Raw genomic sequence first — 26,232 nt, forward strand, 5'->3', positions numbered from 1 at the left:
GTCAAATCCACAGAGAGGGAAATAGAATGGTGTTTACCATGGGCTGGGACGACGGAAGAATAGGGAGTAGTGCTTAATGGGGACAGATTTCAGCTTGGGAAGATGATAAAGTACTGGAGTTGGATAGATGTGACAGCAGAATGAACCGATCATACCTAATGGCACTGCACTCTACATTGGAAAATGGTACAAATACTTAGGAATGGATTTAACGAAAGAAAAACAAGACTTCCACACTTGAAACTTCAGACCATCACAATAAAGAAAAGAAAACTTGAATAAATGGAAATATGTATCACATTCAGAGACTGGAACACTCGAGAGTTTTAAGATGACAATTCTCCCCAAAGTGCCATACCACCCCAATAAAATGCTAGTAAGATTTTAAAAAAATTTTTTTTATTTTTGTGGTGCTGAGAATCGAACCCAGTGCTAGTAAGATTTTTTTCATAAATTATTTTTAATTTCACAAGGAAGTAAAACTATATAATGAGAAAGGAGTTGTCCCCAAATGAGTAAATTAACTTCACTGGTAAAGAGCACACTGACACCACGCACCCCCAGATGTTATATTCTGGAAGGATGAAGCCACAAAAGGCTAAGGAATGATTCCGGGTTACAGGACACTAAACCAGCATGGTTAGTGTCCTATTCTAGGGAGGAAATCTGAAGAATATTAGGGGGATAATTGGAGAAAGTAGAATATGAATTAAATATATTCTGAACTTGAGCTGTTGAGATATAAGGCATCACACACTCAAGTATTAAGGGGCATCCTTTTGTTCACTACGGGATTCAAGGAGAGTCACATTTTCCAAAAAACAGAACCTATCATGGCAAGGTAGCCCTGAGAAAGAAAATAAGGCTGGCTTCTCTCTTGCTTCTACCTCTGTTCGAGCTGAATCGAACTTGATAAGGCTGATGGTCTAATGATTTGAACATCAAATGTAGAATGTCGGTCTTTTGCCTGGGTTCACTTACCAGCTATAAGGCAGTTTGGTTTCTCCTGAAGTCATTTTTAATTACTGGCACTACAGTTGGACGTTTCAACTGTTTTTGATAGTGCTACTTTTCTGTAATTAAGGATGAGGTTTGAATTATGGTTATGACAGTTTCCCCCCAAATAGCAATGGAAGGAGCTGGAAGCAGAAGATGTCCAAGTTCTGTTTAAAGCTCTGGGTACGAGCAAGGCCTTTGAATCATGCCCATGGAGATGCTCATTATGTGGTTCAATACACGAGCCTGGAGATGGGGATACAAGTTGGAGTTGGAAACAGAGATTCCCAGGTCATGAGTAATTAAGTAGAGAAGGGTGGAAGACTTGGAATTGCTTGATGTTTATTAAGTTAAATAAGAGGGATCAGGACATGGCCCCACAGAAGGTGATTTCCCAGAGGCCAAGAATTAAGATAACTTTTAATTGTTCAGAAGAACAACAGGCAATCTAAAAGCAGCATGATATGCAAGCACGCACTTGTGGGTCCCGAGGTTGATCCAGGACAACACAGGGAAGGCGGGGGCTCTGAGGTTGAGGTTTTGGAGAGCACCCCCAACCCTGCCCCCTCAGCATGCAGTACATGTGGATGGGCCCATCCCAGTGACAATGAGCCACTTTTAATTTAAAAGAGCAGAAACAAAACAGAATAAACATATGAAATGCCAGATATGTAGCCTGGTGTTAATTCCCTGGACATTGCCCAAATCACCACCTAAGTAAGTTATAATAACCCTGTTCTTTGAGCCTGCATCAGTGGGGAAACCACCCTTTCTTAAAGCTTTTATTCTCCGTATACACACCCTCCACACCCCCAGATGAACACAGATGGAAGGAAAATGGCTGCTTTGATGGTAGTAAATTCCTTACCTCCCAGGACACCCAGTCTCACCTCTCCCCACGCACATATGCTGAAGCTAGACTCATTGCCAGCACCCACATGTGTGGGCCTGTGAGGGCGGCAGCAGGCAGGGACAGGGCAGTGTGTCATCCACTCACGTTCCTCTGAGAACCAACAGCAGTGCGTCCTATGCTGCCATTCTGTGCACAGGGGTAAACCCGACTCTGTTATTAGTCATGGACTCAACTCTCCAGTTCCACGGACAGGACACACCACTTGACCAAGGATGAAAGAAGGAGAACCGTTGGACATTTGCTAAGGAAATGGCCCCAGAGAGGAGTCACTGCATAGGATAGAGTGGATGAAATAGAGAATCTGTGGATTATTCAGTGCCTTAATTTCATTATTTTCCCTCTGTCTTCACTTTGGTTAACTTCCAGCCATGTCATAAGCACACCATTATAAGGGAGGGATCAATCTGCAACGTGATCATAAAAGAAAATCATGGTTGTGGAAAGATGACATCCAATGAGCTGATGTCTCAGACTACAGGGTGTCTAACCAAAGATGGTCCTTGGGTGATAAAGCCATCTGCCAGAGAGCAGAATGGGTGGTCCCAAGGGTTAGGGTGGACTGGGGAGATGTGGGTCAGTGGCCACAGAATTTTAGTTTGGAAATTCACATGGAGTAAGTTCAAAAGATCTGCTGTATAACATGGTAACTGTAGTTAATAATTATATATCATATACTTGAAAATGGCTGAAAGAGTAGATTTTAAGTGTCTTCACCATATACCCATGCAAAAATGATAAGTATATGAGACATGTGCATTGGCCAGGGTGGGCAGGAGGTGTTGGAGACTGACCCAGGGCCTTGTGAAAACTCAAGTGCATACTCTACTACTGAGTTACAACTCCACTTTTACATGTATATATTATGTGTGTGTGTGTGTGTGTGTGTATGGTTTTTATCTTCCAAATAAAAAATAAATTAACTACTCCAAGAAAGTCATCGACCAGCACAAAGTTAGTAAATGAATCCATCAAGGCATTAGAATAGTTCAGTCTGACTGAGTGGGTTTTAGTCTAGTTATTCAAAAATAGGAACTCTATTATGTAACAGAATATTAACATCATAAAAGTGGAAAATCTACACTGTCATCTTTGATTCTGGAAAAGTGAGTATAAAAATGAAGGGTTCTTGGGGCTGGGGATGTGGCTCAAGCGGTAGCGCGCTCGCCTGGCGTGCGTGCGGCCCGGGTTCGATCCTCAGCACCACATACAAACAAAGATGTTGTGTACACCAAAAAACTGAAAAATAAATATTGAAATTCTCTCTTAAAAAAATAAATAAAATAAATAAAATAAAAATGAAGGGTTCTCATTATTAGTGGAAATAAATATGGAAACAAATATAAACAGAAGATCAGAAAAAGATATGCTTTGACAAGATGCTGGAAGTCCTAGGCCATGCAATAAGAGAAGAAGAAATAAAAGCTAAGGCTTAGAAAAACCAAATCATACATCTATTACTTGTAGAAGACTTGACTTCCCCCACGGAGAAAACAATGTAAAAGATGGTACAGAAAGTTAACGAAATGAAAAAATTCAACAGAGTTGTGGAATACAAGATCAGTATGTAAAATTCAATGTGTTTTTGAGCCACCATCAACACAAAACTTGAAAATAAAATGTGGGAAGGAAAGATAAGGTTATCATTAGCAGAAACAATGAGCCACCTAAAAATATATAAGAAAAGATATGCCATGTAGAGATGATGGAGAAAATCATACAATTTTTTTTGAAAGAAACAGAGAAAAATAATCACGAAACCACAAACTACAGAGAACATCAGTTCTCTCAGAGACAACAGACTTCTCTGCAATTCCTATAAAAGTACAAACATAGGGGCTGGGATTGTGGCTCAGCGGTAGAGCGCTCACCTGGCACGGGCAGGACCCGGGTTCGGTCCTCAGCACCACATAAAAATAAAGAGACATTGTGTTGTATCCATCTACACATAAAACTCACATGGAAAAGTGGAAGGCAAATAACAGTCCAGAAAATTTAGGAAAATGGTCGAGTAATAAGACAGGTGTATTATTTATCAGCTCAGCGCCATAACAAATACCACAGTTGGGAGGGATGAAACAATGCAAATCTGTTTCTCATACTTCTGGATGGTGGAAGTCCAAGGTGCTGGCCATTTTGGTTCCTGGTAGGGGCTCCCTTCCTGCCTTACCAATGGCTGCCTTCTTGCTGAGCTCTTCACATGATAGGTGTGAGAGGGTTAGATGTGATGTCCTTCCTCTTCTGTAAGGGCACTGATTCTATCTCCAATAGGGAGACACATTGGGATAGGACTTCAACCTAATGAATTTGGTGGGGGGCACAATGTAGCCCTTAGCAGTAGGTGAGGTACTTTCCGTTACCTGCGGCAACATATACTAAATACCAGAATGTTGAACATCGATCCAGGATCAAAAGCTTTAGTTAAAAACAAAATAAAACAGAGAACCTATAGGTAGACCCATACGTATAGAAATTTTATCTATAACAAAAGCGGTGTTGAATTTAATAATACGGATGAGATCATCATTAGATGGTGCCAAGGTATTAGGTCATGTATATAGTGAAGTATAACAATAGGATACTAGCTTCTATCCGCATATAAAACTCGATTCTAGATGGAGCAAAAACTATGCAAAGGATTATATCTGGATAACATTCTAAAACTCTTACAAAGAAATAACAAGAAGGGAACTATCCTAATGGAAAACAAAATGGACCAAACACAGCCTATTTTGATTATTTCTGATAGTTTGTTTCTATAAAGTCATTACAAACACTGAATTAGCAGAAATGGAACCACCATTCATAGTGGGTATACAGTTAATTTTCTACAAGTCTCTAGTCACAACATTTTCTTCCACCTATCAATAATACACTGCCTTGTTTAATGTGTTTCTGTTTAAAGGTACCGTATTTAATATATATATCATTGACTGGTTAGCATCGAAGTCACAGCCAACAGCATTATAACTCATGCCTGAACAAAGCTTGGGGAACACACATATTTCTTCTGAGGCACATCCCAGCCTTCTCAGGCTTTGGATGGCTAGACAGCATTTTGGCACGATGCCCGGGAGCCACTTTAGCCAGGGAAATCACCAAGAAAAAGCACGAAAACATGAAAAACGTGACACTAAATAGACCACAAAAAGGATATCTGTTTATAATCTGAGAACTAAAACAAGCAGTGTTGCCATGTGACCTCAGCTGGCAAAGTGTGTGTTGTGACTCAGATTTTTTTACCACTCTGCACATATCCATGAATGACCAGGAAAACACTCCGGATGCTGATTTTGAGTTTCCAAATAAACCGTAGTGAGTAAGGAACTTTGCAAACAGGGAATCTGCAAATCATGAGGGCAGGTTTTGTGTGAACAAGCAATTCAGTGGCTATTAAACCAAAAAGATGATGTTCAACCGCATCACTAACTCATGAAATCTAACATAAAATCATCCTATGGCCCAAGACACTGGCGAAAATATTAAGTTCTGATAATACTATGTTCTAGAAAGAGTCAGGGGAAATGGTAACTCGCTCATTGCTGCCAGGACTCTGAGTTCCTCAGCCTCCGTGGAGGACAATCTGGCTATTCCTGGGGAGAAGGGGGGTGGCCACCTGCGATTCTACCTCAGAACTCTGTCCTGGGAGGACACTTACCCTCAGGGACAGAGGCCCACTGTGAGATAGTCTGTATTAATGACAAGAGCTGACCTGTGTCTGCAGGCAGTGAACGTGTGATTAAAAGCAGCACTGGCGTAGAGATTTGAACACAGTATTAGATAAAAGGAGCCAGGTCTTATGTGGAATTTGACATTGGAAAAAACATTCTCTCCAACATTCCCCCAAAATCTAGTTGCATACACTAAACAGAAACCTACATAGAACAGGATGTAAAATGTGATTTTGTTTGAGGTTTTTTTTTTTTGTTTTTTTTTAAAGTAGGTTCAGGTTAGTAAAATAAATTCCTGGAAAATGCAAATAAAAAGAAAGTAGGAATAGCTATTTATTCAAAACTGAATCCAAGGTAAAAAGTATTTAAAGGAGCTGAACCATGTACACACCAGGGGAATGAGAAGATGTGCTCCACTTGTGTATAATATGTCAAAATGTATTCTACTGTCATGCATAACTAATTGAACGAATTTAAAAAATAAAAATGAATGAAAAAATAATACAAAAAAATCAGAAAGCAATAAAAAAATTTTAAAAGTGCAAATAACTGTTTGGGGGCAGGGAAATGCAGCCAGAATGATGTTCAGAAGAAACTTTATAGTCTTTAATACATTTACATGTTGAGAACCCTTATCAAAAAAATGATTGCCACTGAAATGTTTCAGACTCTGGAGTTTTTTGGATTTTGGAATATTTGCCTAGATTTTATAGGTTAAGCCTATCTAATCTGAAAACCGAAAATGCTCCAAATTCTGAAACTTTTAAGCACTGACAAGAAGCTCGAAAAGCTTGGGATCTTAGAATATTTCAGATTTTGGATTTTCACATTAGGAATGTTCAACCTGAATCTGAACATTAAAAAATTACTAATAAATATTAGGTTTACAAGATGTTAGAATGATATAGAAGATCACTTGGACAATGTGCCTTAGTATGTTTCACTCTTCAGAATCTGTCCTAGAGAAATTCATCCTCACGTCCCAAGGCACACGGCCAGGGAAATCCGTGCAGCACTGTCGGTGGGCACACTGGAAATACCCATCACTACAGGAATGATCACATGTTGTATGTACAAGTTCAGAAAGAAGGAAAGAAATTACCAGGGAAATTTAAAATACATTGAAATGGAAAGATATCTAAGAATACCTACTGCTAAATAAATATATCCTCTATGAACTAAAGTAAAAAGAAACGAGCAGGTGTATTTCTCCAGGTACACTTACATATGCTATCTCCCACACCCCCCACCCCCCAAAAACCCTGGTCTGGTCCACTCTGAGAAGGGAAGAAGCTTCCACCATACCACAAATGCCCAAATTATTTACATGAATGTGCTGATTTAACCCAAAATTTAAAATGAGAAGGAAATTAACATAAAAATAGAGTGAAATATTTCATACAAATATTTAATTATATAAATTTGTATAATGTAATATATAAATGAAAATATTTCACATTTATATAATAAGTCAGCTTTATAATTCTAAGTGAAATATTTACATATTTTTGTTATATATGGTTATAATATATATAAATCATAACAGTATATATTTAATAGCATTTGTTATTTTTATTTATTTTTGCAATGCTAGGGATCGAACCCACAGCCTTGCATGTGCTAGGCAGGTGCTCTACCACTGAGCTACATCCCTAGTCCCTACTATATATTCATAATATAATAATAAATAAAATATATTCATTGTAAAATATATAAGTGTAAAGACATAAATTAGAGAAAAAGTAATGACTTCTAAATGACCTATACTTTCCCCAAAGCCCATCGGTATGTGCTTGATGCAACTTCTATGCCTAATCATCCTGTGTGGGAATGATCACTAAGGATCCGCTCCAGCACTGTTTCAGCAGACACCTTCTCAAGCAGGCTGCCCGCACTCCCAGCCTGGCCCCACAGGCCCCAGGGAAACAGAGACCGGCACAGACTGAGCAGCTCATCGACAGCAGTGTTCAAGCCGCTGCTCAGAACACCCGAATGTGAAGCCACAGCTGTCCCATGTGGCTGCCTGGGAAGCGAAGGGGACTGAGTCTTTCCTTGCCTCAAACACAGAAAATGAAATGAGTAATCCTCCCTGTACATCAGGACAGCATTCCAGTTCAGAGGACAACTCCCGATCCAGCGGCAGTGGGTCAGCCATTGTGCTGGAAGAAAGAGGCCCAAGTCCAAGGCCAGATTCAGTCAGCCGCTGGCTAAGGGGATGGGAGCCTGGCTGTGTGCCTCAGCCTCCTCATTTATAAGGTGGGCTTGAGACCCTGGCAGTAGAGTGCCCTGCTCTTTAGAAACTCCATCTGCAGGGGCTGGGCATGCAGCTGGGTATTAGAGATGCCTGCTGTGTGCAAGGCCCTGGGATGGATCCCCACCACTGCCAAAAAATAAAAAAAAAAAAAAAGTAAACTGCAGATGGGTGGGGCTGGGATTTTACAGCAAGAACTGCCTCCTGCTTGCACACATCCTTGTGCACCAGGAGGTCCTGAGAATCTGGCGTGTGTGTTTACACCCGATTCAGTTGTCCTGAAAGGTCAAGATCCCTGAAAGCAATTAACAATCTTTATTTTTATGACATTTTTCCTTTACATGAAAACATGGAAAATGTAAAGGTTTCCCAAACCTAAACAAGCACATTGCCATCCTTAGGTCCTGCCCGGCCAACTTTTGGAATTTCAGCAAAGACAGGAGTCTGTTGGATTTAAAAACCTAGATTCTTCCATAACCAAAACCCTCAGAGGATCGGAAAATGGTTTGAGGAAAACAGATACTTACTGAAAGTTATGATTTGGGCTGTGTGTTGGACCTAAAAGGATAAAGCAAAAAGCCAGGTTATTAATACTTCACCATCCAGAATACAACTGCTTTCAAGTCACGCCGATTGTAAACGTGGTGGGCGCCCCTGGGCTCATTTGTGGCCAGTAGTCCTCAGGCCTTGGGCTCTGCTCAGCTCATGAGGACACCCTTGTGATGCCAGAAACCATTAAAAACAAAACAAAGGGGTGCTTTTTGTTTATGTGGCTACTTTGGGGGCTCTTTCCGGAGTTGCTGCCGTCCCTTCTCGCTCCTCATCTAAACCTCACACACGAAGCCTGTTCTGGCAATGGTGTGGACCTAGAAGACAGGCCTGGGGCATGCACAGCCTGGGGCCTCCCCGCCACCAGGGCTAAAGGAATACATTCTTTCTTGCCATTTGATTCCTTCACTCCACGTGACAAGCACAGAAGTTCAGACCTGTCATCTCCCAGTCCTCCTGCCCCACCTGGGCCAGGTGTGCATGGGCAGGGAGGTGCAAACAGTTTTACAAAATCTTGGCACAGACTCTAACAAGTGAGCTGAGACCTGTCCAACACTCCCCTGGCCATCTGCAGTGTGGCCAGCCTCCCCATGGACACCTGACCTGCTGAGATGTGGCCTTTCCACTGAATGACCTACACCTTGTGTGTCTGGGATTCTTTTCTGGGCTCCATGTTTATGGACCACTCCATCTGTGTCTGTTTTCTGTTATTACCAGTAAATGGGTAATAGGTTAAGTCAGGTTTGAGCTCAATGGGGAAGGCTTTGGGGAATGGCTTTTTGACTTCCTCTCACATTGATTTGTGTATTTCAGTTTCAAATAGCAAACCAATCTCTGCTCAGTGGCTGTGAGCACTCCTATCTGCTGGCCTGACTCACCGAGCCGAACGTAGAGGACTCCAGTGGCGGTGATGGTCTTCACCCCATTGGTGGCCACGCACTGGTAGTAGCCAGTGTCTGTCGTGTCCAGGTCTTGGATTCGCAGTCGAGAGCCATATTCTGTCTTCCGGATAATGATCCGCCTCGGCTCTTGCACGACGGGGGCATCGTTCTTCAGCCACCGCACGTTGGGAGGTGGGTTTCCTGCCACCTTGCAGTGCAGAATTGCTGTCTGGCCCTGGACAATGGTGATATTGTTGACTGGCTCTAGAAAATTCAGAAAGTAACCTGCCAAGCAGAGGGGTTACGGAAAAGCAAACATCAGTGGGAGATGGAAGGAAGCGCCCCTGGGCTCCTACGTGAACTACTTGTGAGGGAAGGTTTCCATTTTTTGCTCACATGCACACATACAGTGGATTCCAGTTCTTGGCAGTAATTACATTACATTCCACAACGTCGCACTGAATACCGAGTTAGGGAATAGGAGCTGTTGCTGCTGGGGAAACACAGGGTCAGGTTCCTGGGATTCTCTGGCCCCATTTTTGTCAATCAACTGATCTAAAACTCATTTTACACGTGTTTCTGTTTAAAGATTCCTTATTTAATACAGAGTGTTGATTCATTCATACTGAACTCAAGGACAACATCCTGCAACTTGTGTGCAAATGAGGCTTCTCTAACGTCTGTATTTCCTCTGGGAGGCACATGGAAGCTTGATTGTGCTTTTGCACAGTACATAGCACTTCAGTACTATGCCTGGGGGCCCTTTAAGCAGCAAAATCACCAACAAAAAGTGCAAAACCACACACACACACCACTCACACACAAAATGATAGTAAACAGGCTGAGGAAAGGAACAGAGCTTCACCAAGAACAACCTCAGCTGGGAAGGTGCCCTGGGTATCTATGTGAGACTCCAAGAACAGGAATACTGATATGGGGGTTACAAATACATTTTAGCCACGAGGTGAACTTGCAAATATATAATCGGCATGTGATGAGGCTCAACTGTGTCTCCCTTTCCAAACCCTGAATCTCACCAGGACTGCTCAATATCATGTAAATTCCACACCTGATGAAGCAAAAAGCACAATAATACATAAAGAAAATATGGGACAAAAGACAGAACCCCCCCAAACCAGATCATGGCTGCCCTGTAAACAGAACAGAAATGACAAGGGGACTGGAGGCTTTGCCCATGGGGCCCAGGTCTGGTGCAGGCAGGAGCAAGGCTGGGCTCTCTTACTTAAGGGAAGACAGGGCCTTAAAGTGCCCTGGCTAGGGAGCAGGAGGTGCATTGCCCAGAGGGGAACTGGGGACACTGCCCTCTAAGGTGGAGACCCCAGTAAAACCAGGGTAGGAGCTCAGGGTCGGCAATACAGGCCCGAAGGGACAGGAGAGATACAAGGGACAGAAGAGGAGGGGTAGGCGCTCCTGTGTGTATGTGGGTATGCATATGTGTCTCCATGCCTGTGTGCGTGTATGTGAGTACCCACCTGTACGGTGTGGTCAGTGACAATGAGGCACTCAAGACAAACTAGAATTGCCTAACATGTAAGGAAATCTAATGCTAGACAACTGATCACAAGGAAATGAACCTTAGGTCAAACAAAATTAATGCAATACAGCAATCTGAAAATGCCTTTAAAATAAATGCAGTCATTCCCTAGTATCTGTCCCAGGATTGGTTCCAAGACCAGCTGGGCTACCAAAGTCCACAGATGGTAAAGTCCCTTCTATAAAAGGGGGTAGTTTTTGCATCTAACCTATGCACAATCCTCCCATATACTTTCGATCATCTCTAGATGACTTATAATACCCAATACAAAGTAAATGCTATGGAAATTGTTATCATATTGTATTGTTTAGAGAATAACAACAAGAAGAAAATGTCTGTATGTGCAAAACAGACACAATTTTAAAAAAATATTTTGATCTGTGGTTGATTGAATAAACAGATGTGGAATCTAGGGTCACAGAGGGCCAGCTGTGTGTCCATGTTCTGAATCTTTTGGTTTGTTTTTTGGATGGCCCCAATCCTTTCTGTTTCAATGAAGCTGAAAGATGGCATTTTCTGTTGTTACTGACTTAACTGGAAATTTGACAGCCCCCCCCCCCATGTGTGGGAAGCATTGCTGAATGGCTGCTGGCCCCAGGTGTTGGATGGAAGGAGGTGGCTGAGGAGGGAGCCCCGCTGTAGATTTCAAGACGAGGGTGGTCTTTAGTCACAGGGACAGTGCCTGTCTGCAGAGGAGTCACTAATTAGCACAAATTACTATTTGCAATTATTCTTAACAACATCATTAGGTTCCACCTTGACTCTCCTAGCCAGCCTTTCTTAATACACTTCATTAGGTTGTAGAAGATAATTTTTATGAATGGCACAGAGCTGGAAGTTAATTGTAATGCCGTGGACAATGCCAAGAAATGGTCGCCTTAATTTTCAGGATAAAATTCTAGATGTATCATCTTCAGTAACTCAACCACACAAGGGCAGCACAGGGAGCCCTGCATTCCCAAATCTCCTGTTTACTGGACACCCCGTCTTTATACCTTCGTCAAACACAAGATCTAATCTAATTTGAACACTTGAGCAGATACGATGATAGAATGTGGCTCCCCATCTCAACACATTGTTTCATTGCTTTCTGGACAGAAAAGTTTCAGAGTAGGACTTGAAAAGAATATTCCTAAATGGCCAGCAGTTATACTTGGGGGTGGAGAGACCAATGCAGTGCATATGGAAGGTCTGCCCAGCGAGGAATGGACAAGGCAGAATGGATGGCATCTGAGGGCCAACCTAGACCTGGAATCGGCTACCTGCAAGTTCCTCTGGAAAGTCGATGGAACCAGAGCCAGAGGTCAGGAATCAGGTAACACTCTCCCTAGGCAAGTGAGTAAAACTGAGCCCCCAGGAAGAAATTAGGAAGGTAAATAATGGAGAATAATTTACCCATGTGGTACCATGGCTCCTGAATTTTTTTTCTGTCCAACCCACACCCCTGAAGGAAGAGTTCTTGCTCTCCCTAAACCACACCAAGATGGCTACTTGTTACTCAGTTGGCCAGGAATGATTTTTCCCTGGTGGTCTTTGCCATTTATCAAGGATCAGGTCTCTCCCAAAATGTCACCTCCACAGACAGTGTTCCCCGGCTGTCCCATCTAAATCCAGCTCTGCTCATTTCCCTCCACCATCCGATTAGCCTGCTGCTGCAGCTGAATCCCATCTGCTGGGTGATGATGAACTAAATGTGTTTTGACACCAAGAACAACAAGCATTATGGGGTGGGAGGCAATTTTCTCCATTGCACAGCTATTTTTCTCTTCTAAATTTAATTTAGAATCACTTTAGTAAGTTCCATTTTATAAACAGGACTTTTGTGGAGCAAGACCTGCATCCACAGATGGTTTGTATAAAATGACCTTCTGGACGATATTGGGACTGTGTGTACCATCTATGTCTCTATTCCATACCTTCTTTATTTATTCGGAAAAACTTCACCTTAAGTTCCTTCATACAGATCTTCACATTCATTTTCAGGTACATTTTTAGTTATTTTATATTTTGCCCTACTATTAGGAATTGGTTTTATTTCTATTATTTCTGTCCGAATGGTTTAAGGCTTATAGGCGAACCTTGAGACAGCAAACATTGTACTAAATCTCCTGCTGTAACAAATGACCACAAATGTGACAGAATAGAACAGGAAAAATTTATGATCTTATAATTATGGAGGTCAAATACCCTAAAATCCAGGTGTCCGCAGGGCTGGTCTTTTCTGCAGGCTCTCGGTGGGTATCTGGCCTTGCCTCTCCCATGTGCCGGAGGCTGTCCTTGTCCCTTGGCTCCAGTTCCCTTCCTTACAGTTTTGCTTCCATCACCACTTCTCCCACCACGGACCCTGGTCCTCCTGCCTCCCTTTTATAAGAATCCTTAGTTTGCACTGGGCCCACCTGGGTAGTCCCACGCAGTCTTGTCATCTCACCACCCTGAATCACACCTACGAAGTCCCTGTGCTAAGTAACGTATTCATGGGCTCCAGGAATGCGGAAATGGAGAACCAGGAATGCGGAAATGGAGAACCTTGCAGGTGGCCATTAGGGCTGCCTGCCCCATCTATTTTTATTTTCTTTTTCCCAGGCTATCTTACTAGTTATAATAGTTTCCTGGCTGATTGTCTTAGATTGTTCTACAAAGGGATCACCTGTTTCTAATATCAACACAGCCTTTTGGCTGTCAAAATTCTTACCCTCCCATATCTCCTTTGGCCTGTTTTATTCAATGTTCTTTGCCATTTAAAAGTTTTACATGCTGAAAGCTACAACTGTAAAGGAATTCATGAGAGACACACACACAAACAATATCAACATTTCTTGGCTATGTTTTACCATATTTGACTTAGAACGCTTAGAATTCTAGAATGCAACCAAAGCCCTATTTCTTCCTCTCTCCAGAGAACTATGATGCATCATCCCAACAGATAGTTATTTTGTAGTTTGAGAAATTTTCCCCGAAAGATCCACCTTTCCTATTTGCCTTTTGTCCTTCAAAATCCTCTATATTGAACTAGCTCCCATGTTTCAGCTAAGGTATAACAGTCCACCATATAAACCACAATTTCATTACCCATTTCCCAATCCAGGGATAATAAGTCATTCCCATATTTTTGCTAGAACAGTGTTGATGCACCACCTGTGTGCACATGTGCAAGGAAACCTCAAAGGTGATGTGGAAGTGGTGAGCTATCGGGTCTTGAAATTTTTAATTTATCTGAGCCTCAAAAGTGTTTAAAACAATTTTCACTCCACTAACAACATGTGATATCACAGTGTTTTCCCATAACTTTGCTAATACTTGGTGTTGGGGGTTTTACAATGTCTGCCAATCTGATGAGTGTGAAATAGTAACACACTGCTGTTTCAGTGAGCACCTTAAGAAATCCTCGTGAGCTTCAGCATATTTTGGAAAGTTTCCTGATCATTGAGACTTTCCTTCTGTAACCATCTGCTGATGTCGCCACTCTGTTGCCCTTTTTCTAACTTCTAGATAGTTTCTGGTCTTTTTCCTTTTCTAGTGTATGCATTAAAATTGATTTTTTTTTTTTTAAGAACTGGGGATTTAATCCAGAGGCACTCTATCACTGAACTACATCCCCAGCCCTTCATTTTATTTCACCTTTTTCTTTTGAGACAGGGTCTCACTGAATTGCAGAGGCTGGCCCCAAGCTTGTGCTCCTCCTGCCTCAGGCCCCCAAGTTGCTGGGATTACAGTTGTGCACCATCATGCCCACTGAAATGTAAAATTTTCCTTTGACGTTTTTAGCTGTCCAATAAATTATTTATCATATTATTATTATTATGTGGTGCTTGAATTCAGGGATACTTTACCACTGAGCTATATCCCTAGCCCTTTTTATTTTTTGTCTTTAGACAGTGTCATGGTAAGTTGCTTTAGGGCCTTGCTAAATTGCTGAGGCTGACCTCTAACTTGTGATCCGGCCTCAGCCTCCCACATTGCTGGGATTATAGGCATGCATTACCATGCCCAGCCCAATAAATAATAAAATCTTCATGTGTTTGGTTATACCCAAATATCTCATCAATTATCTTGTGATTCTTTTCTCTTAGCTACAAATTATTCATGTGTACTTTAAGTACAGTGTTTTTAAAAACATGGCCAACACAAACAATTCTTTGATGAGACTCAGATTGACTCAACAGGCCAATGGATGTCAACTCAATAAATGGTCCACATTTTCAAGGTAAGAATGTGTTTTCTCTAACTGCTCACTACAGGGGTTGATATATGCCCATTAGATCTACCTTGTCCATATTTCTACAAAAATTTTAATATGTTCACATGCTAGTTACACTGAGGTATGTGTTCACTGATTCTCCATTTGTCAAATAGTTATCAGTAATTCTGTTGAGGTGTGCTTATACGTTGCAAACTATGTAGCTCGGTGCATCCAACTTCAGCTTTATTACATCACTTGGTCCTTAGATAAGTTTTGCAAAGTTTTTGTCTAAAATCAGATGTGTTTGATATTAAAATAACTACTTCAGGGTACTTTGGGTTAACATAGTTCTACTTTTATTTATTTAATATCTTACTTTTTATGATTATAGACATGAATTTTATGAATGGCATACAGTTTTACATGCCAATATATGAATTTGTGAGCTAATCTGAGGTTTTTAACCAATTAATTTTATTTTTTAATGTTTTCATTTTGCTTTTTAATTCTCCTTTTCTACTTTCTCCTGGATTTTGTAAATTCTCCATTTCTGTTTTACTTGTTTGACATGTACACTTCAGTGACCAATCTATCTTTTTATAGGCGTATCTAATTGGAAAAAAACTTCCCAATAACATAACCTTTAAATGCTATGCGCTATAATTGCTTGCTTCTCTCTCCCTCTCCCCCAACACCCCCCCACACACACACACATGCTCACTGGCTTTTGAGCTCCTACTTCTCAGTTCTTAATTACACTGTGTTTCAAGTCCTCAGTGATAATTATTATTGTTGATTTTTGCTAGAGCTTATCGAGATCTGCCATCTTGTTATGAATTCTTTCCTAATACTTCTTACATTTCTTCCTCTTTTCTCCTAAATTCTCTTGAACTCATCCTAAATCACATCTGTTCCTTGGATAAAGGATGAGTTTGTGAATATTTTTAGTCTTACCCTAAAAATATCTGTTGCTTTCTCATTTGAAGAATAGATTAGAATACAGAATACAGAATTCTGGATACAGAATTCTAGATACAGAATTCTAGATACAGAATTCTAGATACAGAATTCTAGACTGGTAGTCAACACTATTGTCTTCTGGCTTCTGGGGGGCACTACTGAGGGTCTTCCCAGTTACCGTTCTTTTGTAGTTAATCAAAACTTCTCCCCTTAGGCCACTTTAAATATTTTTTTTCTTTTGTCTTTGTCATTCTGAAGTATCTACTACCAGCTGTAAATTTACTTTTATTTTAGCCTCCTCAGATCTTAGGGCCCTAAATGTGAAAACTCACGCTCTTCATCAATTCAGTAACATTATCTATCAATATCTCATAAAAATCGCCTCTCTCCCTCCCCCTTTATCTCCTCTTTGAAATCTTCCTCTAGGTATAGGCTGATCTCCCCATATGGTTCCTCTGCATTACTTGCCTACCTTTTATATTCCCTACCCTTTATTTTCACCTATCGCCTGCTCTGTCACCTGTCTGTCAAATTTCCAGTTCATGAACTGTATCTTTTGCTTCCAAAAAGAATGGTTCCTGCTCAAATCCCCCACTGCCTTTTCCTCTGTGGGCCATTCTCTCCTTTTTCTTTACTCCTTCCGACTTCATCGTTGACTGGTCACCACTCATCCTGGGCCTTCTTGGGTGTGCTTTGTGATTTCTCACTGTAGGGCTGGTTTTTCTGTGGGGAATCCCTTGAAGACCGGGTTCCTTCCGTAGGCAGTGCCAAGTTTTATTTTGGCTTTCTGGCTTGGGATTTCCCACAACCTCCTGGCAATGTCAATCTAGTTTCCAGAGGCGTGGGCCCGAGTTTGATTCCTCATAGGGAAGACTTGCCCGGCATCTCCCATCTCAGACCAGGGTCCAGACAAGCTCTCTTTCTCCTCCCTGGGCTGGTAACTGAAAATGCTCTTCCTGAGGAGAGTAGCTCTCCATAGCCCGTATTTGCATGGAAGGCTTGTCTGCAAGGTCTCAGGACCCTAAGGATTCCCTTCTGGATTGGTGTCAAAACCCAGGGCTCTTGATGAAGCTGGGTCTAGCATAACAGTTTCTGTAGCAGGGATGATACTTCATAGGCCTTACAATAAGGTGCAAAATGATGTCAATTCCTTTATTTTCTATAATTCAAACTTGATGTTTAACCCAACCCATTATTTCTCCTTGAAAGAAGCCTAGCAAACCCAATTCCAAGTGAAAGCATTACTTTCAGATATTTATCTTATTTAAGAATCTCAATCAGATTTTAATATTCCTGCATCACCTCTTAAGAACAGCACTTATGTTCTGGAAGTTACTTCAACTCCAAGGCTTTAGAGCGTTTGATCTTTCTGCAGCTACCCTTTTGCACTGATGTCTATAGCTGCTCCACCCTGGAGCCAGTGATGTGTCCCCATCAGTTCCAGGGCCACATGGCCACATCACTTCTTATTCTTGGCCCTAACTACATGCCACCTGCAGGATCCAACTCCCTGTCTCATATAAATTTTTCCTGAGGACCCAGGAAAACCAGGCTATTCTCTGAGGCTGAAAATGTAGTGAGCTACTTTAAGTGGTCTCTGCCGTGGCAGCCCAAGGCTGTTACTTGTAATTCTGTTTCCTTTCTCTTCCTGGCTCCTGGGCATTTCTCCATCTCTCTGGCAAGTTCATATAAGCATTTACGTCTTCTACTAATATTTTATTGAGCACGTGTAAGTAATTGAAGTGGGAGTGCTGCCAAATTAGTTTGGTTTTCGCCATCATCAATCCTCTGGAGGCCAAAAATGAAAGCTAGAAAGTGCTTTCTCTGGAGATCCAGCACAATATCCCTTTCTCTCTTGTGTTTAATTTACAGCCAGTCATTTAACCTCTCTTGGCTTCATTTCCCTTATGTGCAAAATATGGGGTTTCTACTAACCAATTTCTAAGCTCTCCACTAGCTCACAAAAAAATTCCTTTAAAGCTGCCCCAAACCTCTCCAGACAATTTAACAGGCTAAAAAGGAGCCAGGCATGGCTGATTGAGCATTTCACTAATGTGATCCCAGCGTTAGGAACAGATCTAAAGAGTTCTCCTTCCAAATATCGATGCAACTTTGACAACTAATGTCAAGGGGTTCGTCGCCCCAGTGCCCTGTCCAGCTCTGTGCAGGTACCTTTAAGCTCTGGACAGTGGAGCTGAGCCCAAGCATTAAAACACTCCAGAGGCAAAGGTAACAGAATCCTGTCACCCACAGACAAGGTACACCCCCTCTCCCACACAATCACAGTCAGATCAATGATTGGTGATTTTTATATCACAACTGTCCCCCAAAAGCTCATGTGCGAGACAATGCAGGAAGGTTTAGAAGAGAAATGATTGGGTTGTGAGCCTTAACTCAATCAGTGAATTCATCCCCTAGTAGGGATTAACTAACTGAGTGGTAACTGAAGGTGGGTAGGGTGTGGCGGAGAAGGTGGGTCTCGGGGGCTGACTTTGGCATATATATGTTATCTGGCAAGTAGAGTCTCTCTCTCTGCTCTCTGACCATCACGTGAGCCTCTCCCTCTGCCACACTCCTCTACCCCCTTGTTCAGCCTCACCTTGAGCCCTGAGGAGTGGAGTCGGCCTTCTATGGACTGAGATCTCTGAAACCGTGAGCTCCCAAACATTTCCTCATCTAAAATTGTTCTTGTGGGGCCTTGTAGCCACAGCAGTGGAAAAAGCCAACTAGAGCCACAACCTACCATCCAAATGTTCACAAAGGTGGTCCGATTACTGAGGCGTTTGAGGATTTGCTTGGTCACCAGGCTACAGTGACTGGTCTGGGAAGGAGATTTAAAAAACAACAAAAAAAAAACAACTATGTGCTAGGGGTCGTGAGGTCATAGGGCTTTGATTGGTGGGAAACAAAACAGACAGGTTTCCTGGACGGGCAACTGAAAAGGCAGGCCTGAGAGCTGAAGGAAGGATATAAAGCTGCCTTTCCCAGGGAAAAGATTTATAGGTCAATAAATCAATCCGCGGTGGGGAGCCACGGTCTCCTCAGCTCAGGCCTCCTGCTGAGCTGCCCAGAGGTCTGCACACACAGCTGCAGAGCGAGCATCAGAAAGAATGGGAATCGGAGAAACTGAGGAAAATGGGAGGGGGACAAAGAGCAAAGGGGCCCAAGAGATGAAGTAAAGTGCAGGACTTTTGTACCTTGGGGAGAGGGTATTGCAAGAGGGAGACAGCGGCCAGCTGTGCTGATGCCCCCAGCTGAGGGCAAGCTGGCAGGCTTCTCCTGGGAGGGTGACAGGCTGACAGAGGAAGTGAGAAGAAATAAAAAGAAACCCCCTGCAGAGATGGTGAGAAGCCACCGTGGGCCTCTGCATACCTCGGGTACCCTCAGGGGCATGTGCCCCGCCCACAGTCTGCCCCAACCACCCCAGTGCATGTTCTGGCATCTTCTATCTGCCAGTTGGAATCTTCTTCAACACCATCTAGTTTTGTCCAGGTCCCAGACAGCCCAAAGGTCCCTGCAGATTCATAGCTAAATGAGGAATAATGGTCTCCAGGGTGCACCACGGGGTCTCCCTACATGGCCCTCATTCTCCCAAGGGCTGCAGGCTCAGAACCTGGAAACCCTGTGTTCACTTTGTCCCAGGGAAGTTAGAAAACCTTTCAGGAAAAGGTTCCTTGGGTTGTGTGGCTGTGGGTGTCCCAAGGGCATGCTATCCTGGAGCCAGCAAGGACCCGAGATCTGGCCAGAGAGGCCTCCCTTCCACCTCCGCCTCCGCTGGAAGGTCGTTCCCTCCCCGGGTCAGCCAGGGATTTCAGCTCTTTGTCCACAGACCTCAAATGTACCCCTGCCATCCCCAGAGGAGGGTGACGTGGGCATGGGTGCTGCTCAGTGCAAGCCCACAGACTCCCTGGGGAAGTGGCTTGGGGTCCACAGCCTGGGCAGCGGTGGCAGCAGGCCCTGCCCAAGCTCCCGGCCTCTCATGACTTCCTGCAGGACCTGAGACGGTGGAGCCTCAGCTGAGGAGTCCCGAGAGGCTCCCCTGGATCTGCCAGCCCACGGTTTGACTCCAGGAAGCTCTAAGGTTGGTATTTAAAGATGCTGGCTCCCCAGATTTGGCAGGGGGCGGAGGGAGGATTAAAAACAAACAAACAAACAAACAAGAACCGTCAGGGTTGTTTCCTTGTACCTCAGGAGCAGGGCACACCATCATACTGTTCTGGAGGCTTCTCTTTCAGAGACCTCTTCCCTGGCCAAAACCAGTTAGAGAAGCCCGTGGGGCTGGACCACCCTAACACGAACATGGAGCCATCTCCTCTGGGCTCACCTGAGCGTCTCCCTCCCCAGGACCCTCCAGTACGTCTGCACCTCCTCCAGAGCTGCCCGGCACACAGGGCACACGGAGCACCTGTGCCACACAAGGACTGACGCCAGTCTCCTGCGGGGCCGCGTCAGGGAGCAGGGCTTCATGGTTACCTGCTCTCCCTACCTGTTGTGGGCACAGGAAGCCCTGGGCCACCTTCCCCCTCTCCCACTGACTCTGCCTGTATCCCCCACCTCCTGCCTGGAGCACCCCACACTTGGGCTAGCCTGGGACTCCAGGGAGCCCTTTCTGGACTCTGCCCCTAGGTCTTCTGCCCTCCTGAGCACGTCATCTAGGCTAGTCACCACCAGACCCGGCCTGACCCACCTTCCTCCGCGAGCGGAGGTCCTCCTTGGGTTCACGTGTTTGCCCTGGTCTCCTGTCCCCTGCCTCCTCACCATCTATCCATTGTCCCTGCCTACTTAGGGGTGACTTGAAGTGAGCCCAAGGGTGCAGACTGCACTATTGAGATGTTTACAACATTGGGGCTCAGGACGTACCATCCCCAAATATGCTGGGTACCAGAATAGGCCATCCCCAAATATTTTTGTTTCTTTGGCATATTTTGAGCTGGTTATTCAAAGAAACTGCAGATCTAGGAGTAACCCTGAAAAACTATCCTTTAAAAAAAGAGAGAGATGTAGATCTATAAAGGAAATGTACACTAGTCAAGGTCAGCCCTCTACTGCATAGACATCTGTCAAAGACAGACCAGATGGTTCCATGAGGTGCCATGGCTGGCGACACTGAGCCGTCTTAGCTTGTGTAAGGACTCTATGATGTTCGCACAATGACAGGACTGAGTGCCTAATGGTGTGGTGTGCTTCTTCGACAAAACACATCTGTACCAAAGACTACCCATTACTGAGAGTAGGAAAGGGGACCGCGGAACGTGTGGTGCTTGGGTGTGCCCATCATGTTGACCTGAAGAGATTCAGGACGTCCGGCACAGGCACAGGCTGGCTCTGAGCTCCCTTGTCTGTGAGGAAGGTCCTCCAACAGGAGTCTCTTGCCCTGGGATTTTAACCGGGGTAGACCAACACAGCACAGGAGAGGAGGCTGGAGGTGGACCCACAGACGGACGCCCAGACAGACACTCGCCTGTTCTTTCCCCAAGTTCATTTACTCTCCCCAAAACTGCCTGTGCCTGTCTCCTCTCCCCCCTGCGAAGAGGGCACATAAGCTCCCAGATGTCACTGGGATTTAGAGCGTCCTCTTTGCTTTTCTGGGATGTCCTTGTGGATGTAATACTCTTTTCTGTTGTATGACTTATGTCAGTTTAGTGTGTCCCAAAGAACCTAAGAGGGTGGAGGTGTTACTGAGGATACACCTAAGTAAACCTGCTAGCTTTGCTTGCTCTTAGTGGACTTAAAACCCACTGATCCTGGAGATCACACAGCCGGATGATCGTTATTAGTCTCCCACTAGCATTTTGTGTAGATACCAGCTCTGACATGTGAGTGACTGTGATAATGGCCCCCAAACTATTTTCCAGGGACCAGAAGGCAGCCTATGCTGAAAACACTGACTCCCCACCCAGGCCTGACACAAACTACGGGAGACTGGACAAGATGAGAGCGCTTGGCATCCAACTTCATGTTATACCTCTCTCCTTTGTTCCATTTTAACCGTTGGGTCAGATTTTATACTCAGCTCTTGATGTAGACATGCTGATCATTTGAAAAGTATTGTGTCCAAAACTATAACATACAGTTAATCTGACCTAGACTTACCTAGTCGCTCTCTGTCCTTCAAGGATAAAGACACGACTGGGTGCGGTGGGGCATGCCTGTAATCCTAGCAACTTGGGAGGCTGAGGCAGGAGGATTGTGAGTTCAAAGCCAGCCTCAGCAACTTAGAGAGGCTGTAAGCAACTCAGCAAGACCCTGTCTCTAAATAAAACACAAAAAAAGGGTTAGGGATGTGGTTCAGTGGTTAAGCGCCCCTGGTTCAATCCCTGGTACTAAAAAGTAAATAAGGATAAAGACACATAACCAGAAACACCAAGCCATGAAAGGGGTAAAAAGAGGTGATACCAGAGATCCTGGAAGATCTCCAGCTATTCCCAGAAAAGAACTATCTTCCTCTTGATTAGCCTGTCCCTCTTCCTCGTTATTCCTGGCCTATACCTATCACCCCTCAACCTCCTGGAGTGGAGAAGACATGGGTCTTTCTGTGGGATGAGCTTCCAGGCCTGGCTTCATTCGTCGATGAAGCCATTTTCTCCTCTACACCAGGGATTCCCAGGGCCAGGCACTTGGTGGCTTTCAATCAACACTTGCTGAATAGATAAAGACTCGTTTTGGGAGGCACATCCTCCTGGAAGTCCCCCATGTCCACCTGGGTACCCCCACCTGTGGGAGACCAACCTTACATGTGACTGGGTCACACTCCCTGGCTGGGTGCTGACGCGCTCAGTCACAGAAATGTGGTCGGTGTCTCGTGCATGGGTGTGTCTTGCTACAGCCCCATGGGTGGAGCTACGCTCACCTGTTCCTTTGTAATCTAACCCCTTGCCCTGTTTAGGGTAGAATCTTCCATGGAAGTGCCTTGTGTGTGTCCCCTTCTCTTACTGTGCCCTTGGGTGTGGCCTACCCAGGTGTCCGTCAACCTGCTGACAGTGGACATCATGAAGATAGACGCAGCCCCCTGAAACCTGACCCCTGGCCTCATCTGAATAGCTTCTCCTCAATAAAAGGGGTCAGCATGTGGGGGCTCGCGCTCTCTCTCTTGTCTCTCTCTCTCTCTGCAGACCCTTAGGGTCAGAGGAGCCGTCACAGCAACCCCAGAGAGAAAGGCATCTGTGGCTCTTGTGTGGTTATTTCGCGTAGCCCAGTCAGCCCAGTTTAGCTGGAGTGACCCCTGAGCCTTTTAGTCGCGAGAACAGAAACCCGGCACCCACCCCCATAATACACAGACGATCCCGAGTCCCTGTTCGTTTCTACAGCACTTGTTCTTCCCGACACCCTCTGTACAGCTCTGTGTGTTCTGACTCTGCTTAATTGCTCCCTTTGCAGAGAGATTATTAAGAAATACCAGGGCAGTACGGCAGAGGACGGCCACGGCCCTGACGGCACCACGGTCCCCTGTTCATCCTTTTTAGCACTGAGGTCCCCCTTTTGGGTCCCGGGTAAATTTCAGCCTTGCCCGTATTTAATGTTGTCAAAATGAAAAAAAATTGGAGGATCAGCTACCTCCATCAGGGTGGACGTGCCCACGTCCATCCAGAGGACAGGACATTGCTCAGTACCCTTTCTTCTGGGTTGCCTGCTGGGGGTCAGTGCCAAGGCCTGCCTCAGACTCGCATGAGATGAAGGGCACCTCTCAGGCTCTGGTCTGGGTGCTCTGACCTGCTCTGTTCTGGGCAGCCCCTCTCCTTTCTAGGGGACACTCAGCCCACAGACAGCACTGGGGACTGACATTACTCCTGCCCGTTTTGTAGATTAAAAAACAAGAGCTTGGAAAGTTTCAGTGATTGGCCAGGGGGAGGCTCAGCTGGGAGGCCCAGCAGCCCAGACTCCTAGCTAGAGGCCAAATCCAAGTTCCCAATCACAGAATCAACAGATGTCATGTGAATCTGTTTGCAATTAGGATCCTATTTTCATTTTCTACCTGGTTAGCCTGAGGAAGACTTCACTCTATGCTAAATCTAAGAAACCACCACAATACATGCATGTGCAAAGACACACACACACACACACACACACACACGCAGACCCACACACAAGCGCACACACTCCAAGAGTTCCAGAATAAATCTGAATCACCCGGCGTATTTGCTCATCAGTCCTCACGTCCTACATGAATCGGGGAACTGACGCTTAGTAAACAGAGAGCAACAAGTTTTATCTCCATGGCAACCCTGTCACCTCGGCTGACTGCTTTTCTGGCTCTTGCCAAGGAAGGAATCCTTGTTCAGCACGTCACCACCACCTGTAACCACCAGCAGGGGCAGCCTGGTAAGCACAAGGCAAGTGAAGCACGGGTTTCCCTACCCTGTTATTTAGAATCCACTTGGGATCACCTATAATTGCAACCTGTGCTCAGGCGGGGATGTCAGGAACCCCCCTTGGTCTCAGCATGGACATGACTGGCTCCCCGAAGACAGGCGACACAGTGCACTGTGTGTACTTTGGCTGAGCCAGAACTCAGGAGGCCACGCGATGGGCAAGACCAGCTCCACACCACCCTGTGGTGTTCTGGAATTATCCACTTCCCACAAACATTCCAAAGTCCTGGTTTTACAGAACACAGGCTGCATTACACATGCATTTAAAATACAGCCTTGGAACACAAGAACAAATAGTTTCTGGGCTAAAGGCAGGTTTTTGTAGGCAGTCTGATAATCATAAATTGTGCCTATGTAAGTAGGCATATTGCATGTCTAACATACAAGATTCCTATCCAACACCCCTCACACGTCAGCCCGTGACTGGAGTCCTGAAGCTGGCTTTGGTCCTGACAATGACAAGACCTTGGCATACAGAAACCTACAGGGAACTTTTCACCTGTAATCATAGCATCCTTACTGGTCATTTTCTCTTCTATACAATTTCTTTTGCTCCGGGACCTTCCCCGGCCATCACTTCACTCCATCTGCTGCCTTCCTCCAGCCCGTGCTAACTACCAACTACCATCATGCCCTGGCACCTCCAGAGGGTTGGTTCCAGGATGCCCCCTTGGATACCGGAATCCATGTCGCTCAAGTCTCTCGTACCAAATGGCCTCGTATTTGCATCAAAACTATGGACAGCCTTCCATGTTCTTTAAAGCACCTCTAGGTCATTTCTAACACAATGTAAGTGCTGTGTTAATAACTGTCATCCTGTATTGTATGACAAGGGGGGAAAGTCTGTCCATGTTCAGTATGGATGCAACTTTTTGTTTTTGAGGGGGTCAGGTACTGGGGATTGAACTCAGGGGCACTTGACCACTGAGCCACATCCCCAGCAATATTTATTTTGTATTTTATTTACAGACAGGGTCTCACTGAGTGGCTTAGTGCCTTCTGTTGCAGAGGCTGGCTTTGAACTTGCAATCCTCCTGCCTCAGCCTCCCGAGCCATTGCGATTACAGCGTGTGCCACTGCACCTGGCCAGATGCAACTTTTAAAAAATATTTTTGGTCCGTAGTTGGTTGAATCTACAAATGCAGAGCCTGCAGATAGCAGGGGCTGACTATGTATGCTACATACTGAATACTGGCACGATGCATCTGCACATGATCACTTTTTACAGCTAACTCTCAGGCTATACTTGCTGGGGCCAACATAAAGCTGTCGTATCACCAGCAGAGACTGGTCTGCAGGTCATTTTCACCTGCCTGTGGTTTACATATGCATTATAAAGGATAATGAAAGAAATGGCTAATCTTGTTCGTTCAGCTATTCTTACTTTGAATACCTGATTTAAGCCATATGTGGCAAGCAGTGACATTCCCAGAGGCTCTCTGAGCAAAAAGGTATAAGAGATGTGATTCTGCAATCTGTATACGGGGTAAAAATGGGAGTTCATAATCCACTTGAATCAAATGTATGAAATATGATATGTCAAGAGCTTTGTAATGTTTTGAACAACTACTACTACTAATAATAAAATAGTTTAAAAAATTAAAAAAATAATAAATTTGAAACAAACAAAAAAAAAGTATACGAGTATGAGTCTGGCACTGCCGGCCCAACTCTTGCCACTGATGGTAGCATTAACAGGAAGGGATACAAAGTAAAAGGGAGGGGAGAATGAGTTTCCTTTTGTGCAAGAGCCATAACCCTCGAGGACCAAAAAATCACGCTACAGAACCAGAGAATGAGGTTGCCAGGGGAAGGCTGGGTCCCTTGAGACAACTGGGAGCACCTTCCTATGGATCCTGTCCCCCTGGGGTGCTGAGGTGCCCACACGTGCAAACTGACGGACCCCCCAG

General features: G+C 44.4%; 1 protein-coding gene across 1 annotated transcript in view; it reads right to left on the minus strand.

Moving 5' to 3' along the window:
* The window catches only part of Ror2 (receptor tyrosine kinase like orphan receptor 2), a 51,048-nt gene that overhangs the window by 21,384 nt on the left and 3,432 nt on the right, over positions 1-26,232 (minus strand). Inside the window, exons 3-4 of the mRNA XM_076836929.2 lie at positions 9,256-9,543; positions 8,356-8,386 (exon numbers count right to left, since the gene is read on the minus strand). Of these exons, the coding sequence (XP_076693044.2) occupies positions 8,356-8,386; positions 9,256-9,543 (319 nt within the window). The remainder of the gene's footprint in view (positions 1-8,355; positions 8,387-9,255; positions 9,544-26,232) is intronic.

This window comes from Callospermophilus lateralis, chromosome 17, assembly GCF_048772815.1.
Source record: "Callospermophilus lateralis isolate mCalLat2 chromosome 17, mCalLat2.hap1, whole genome shotgun sequence".
Classification (NCBI taxonomy): domain Eukaryota; kingdom Metazoa; phylum Chordata; class Mammalia; order Rodentia; family Sciuridae; genus Callospermophilus; species Callospermophilus lateralis.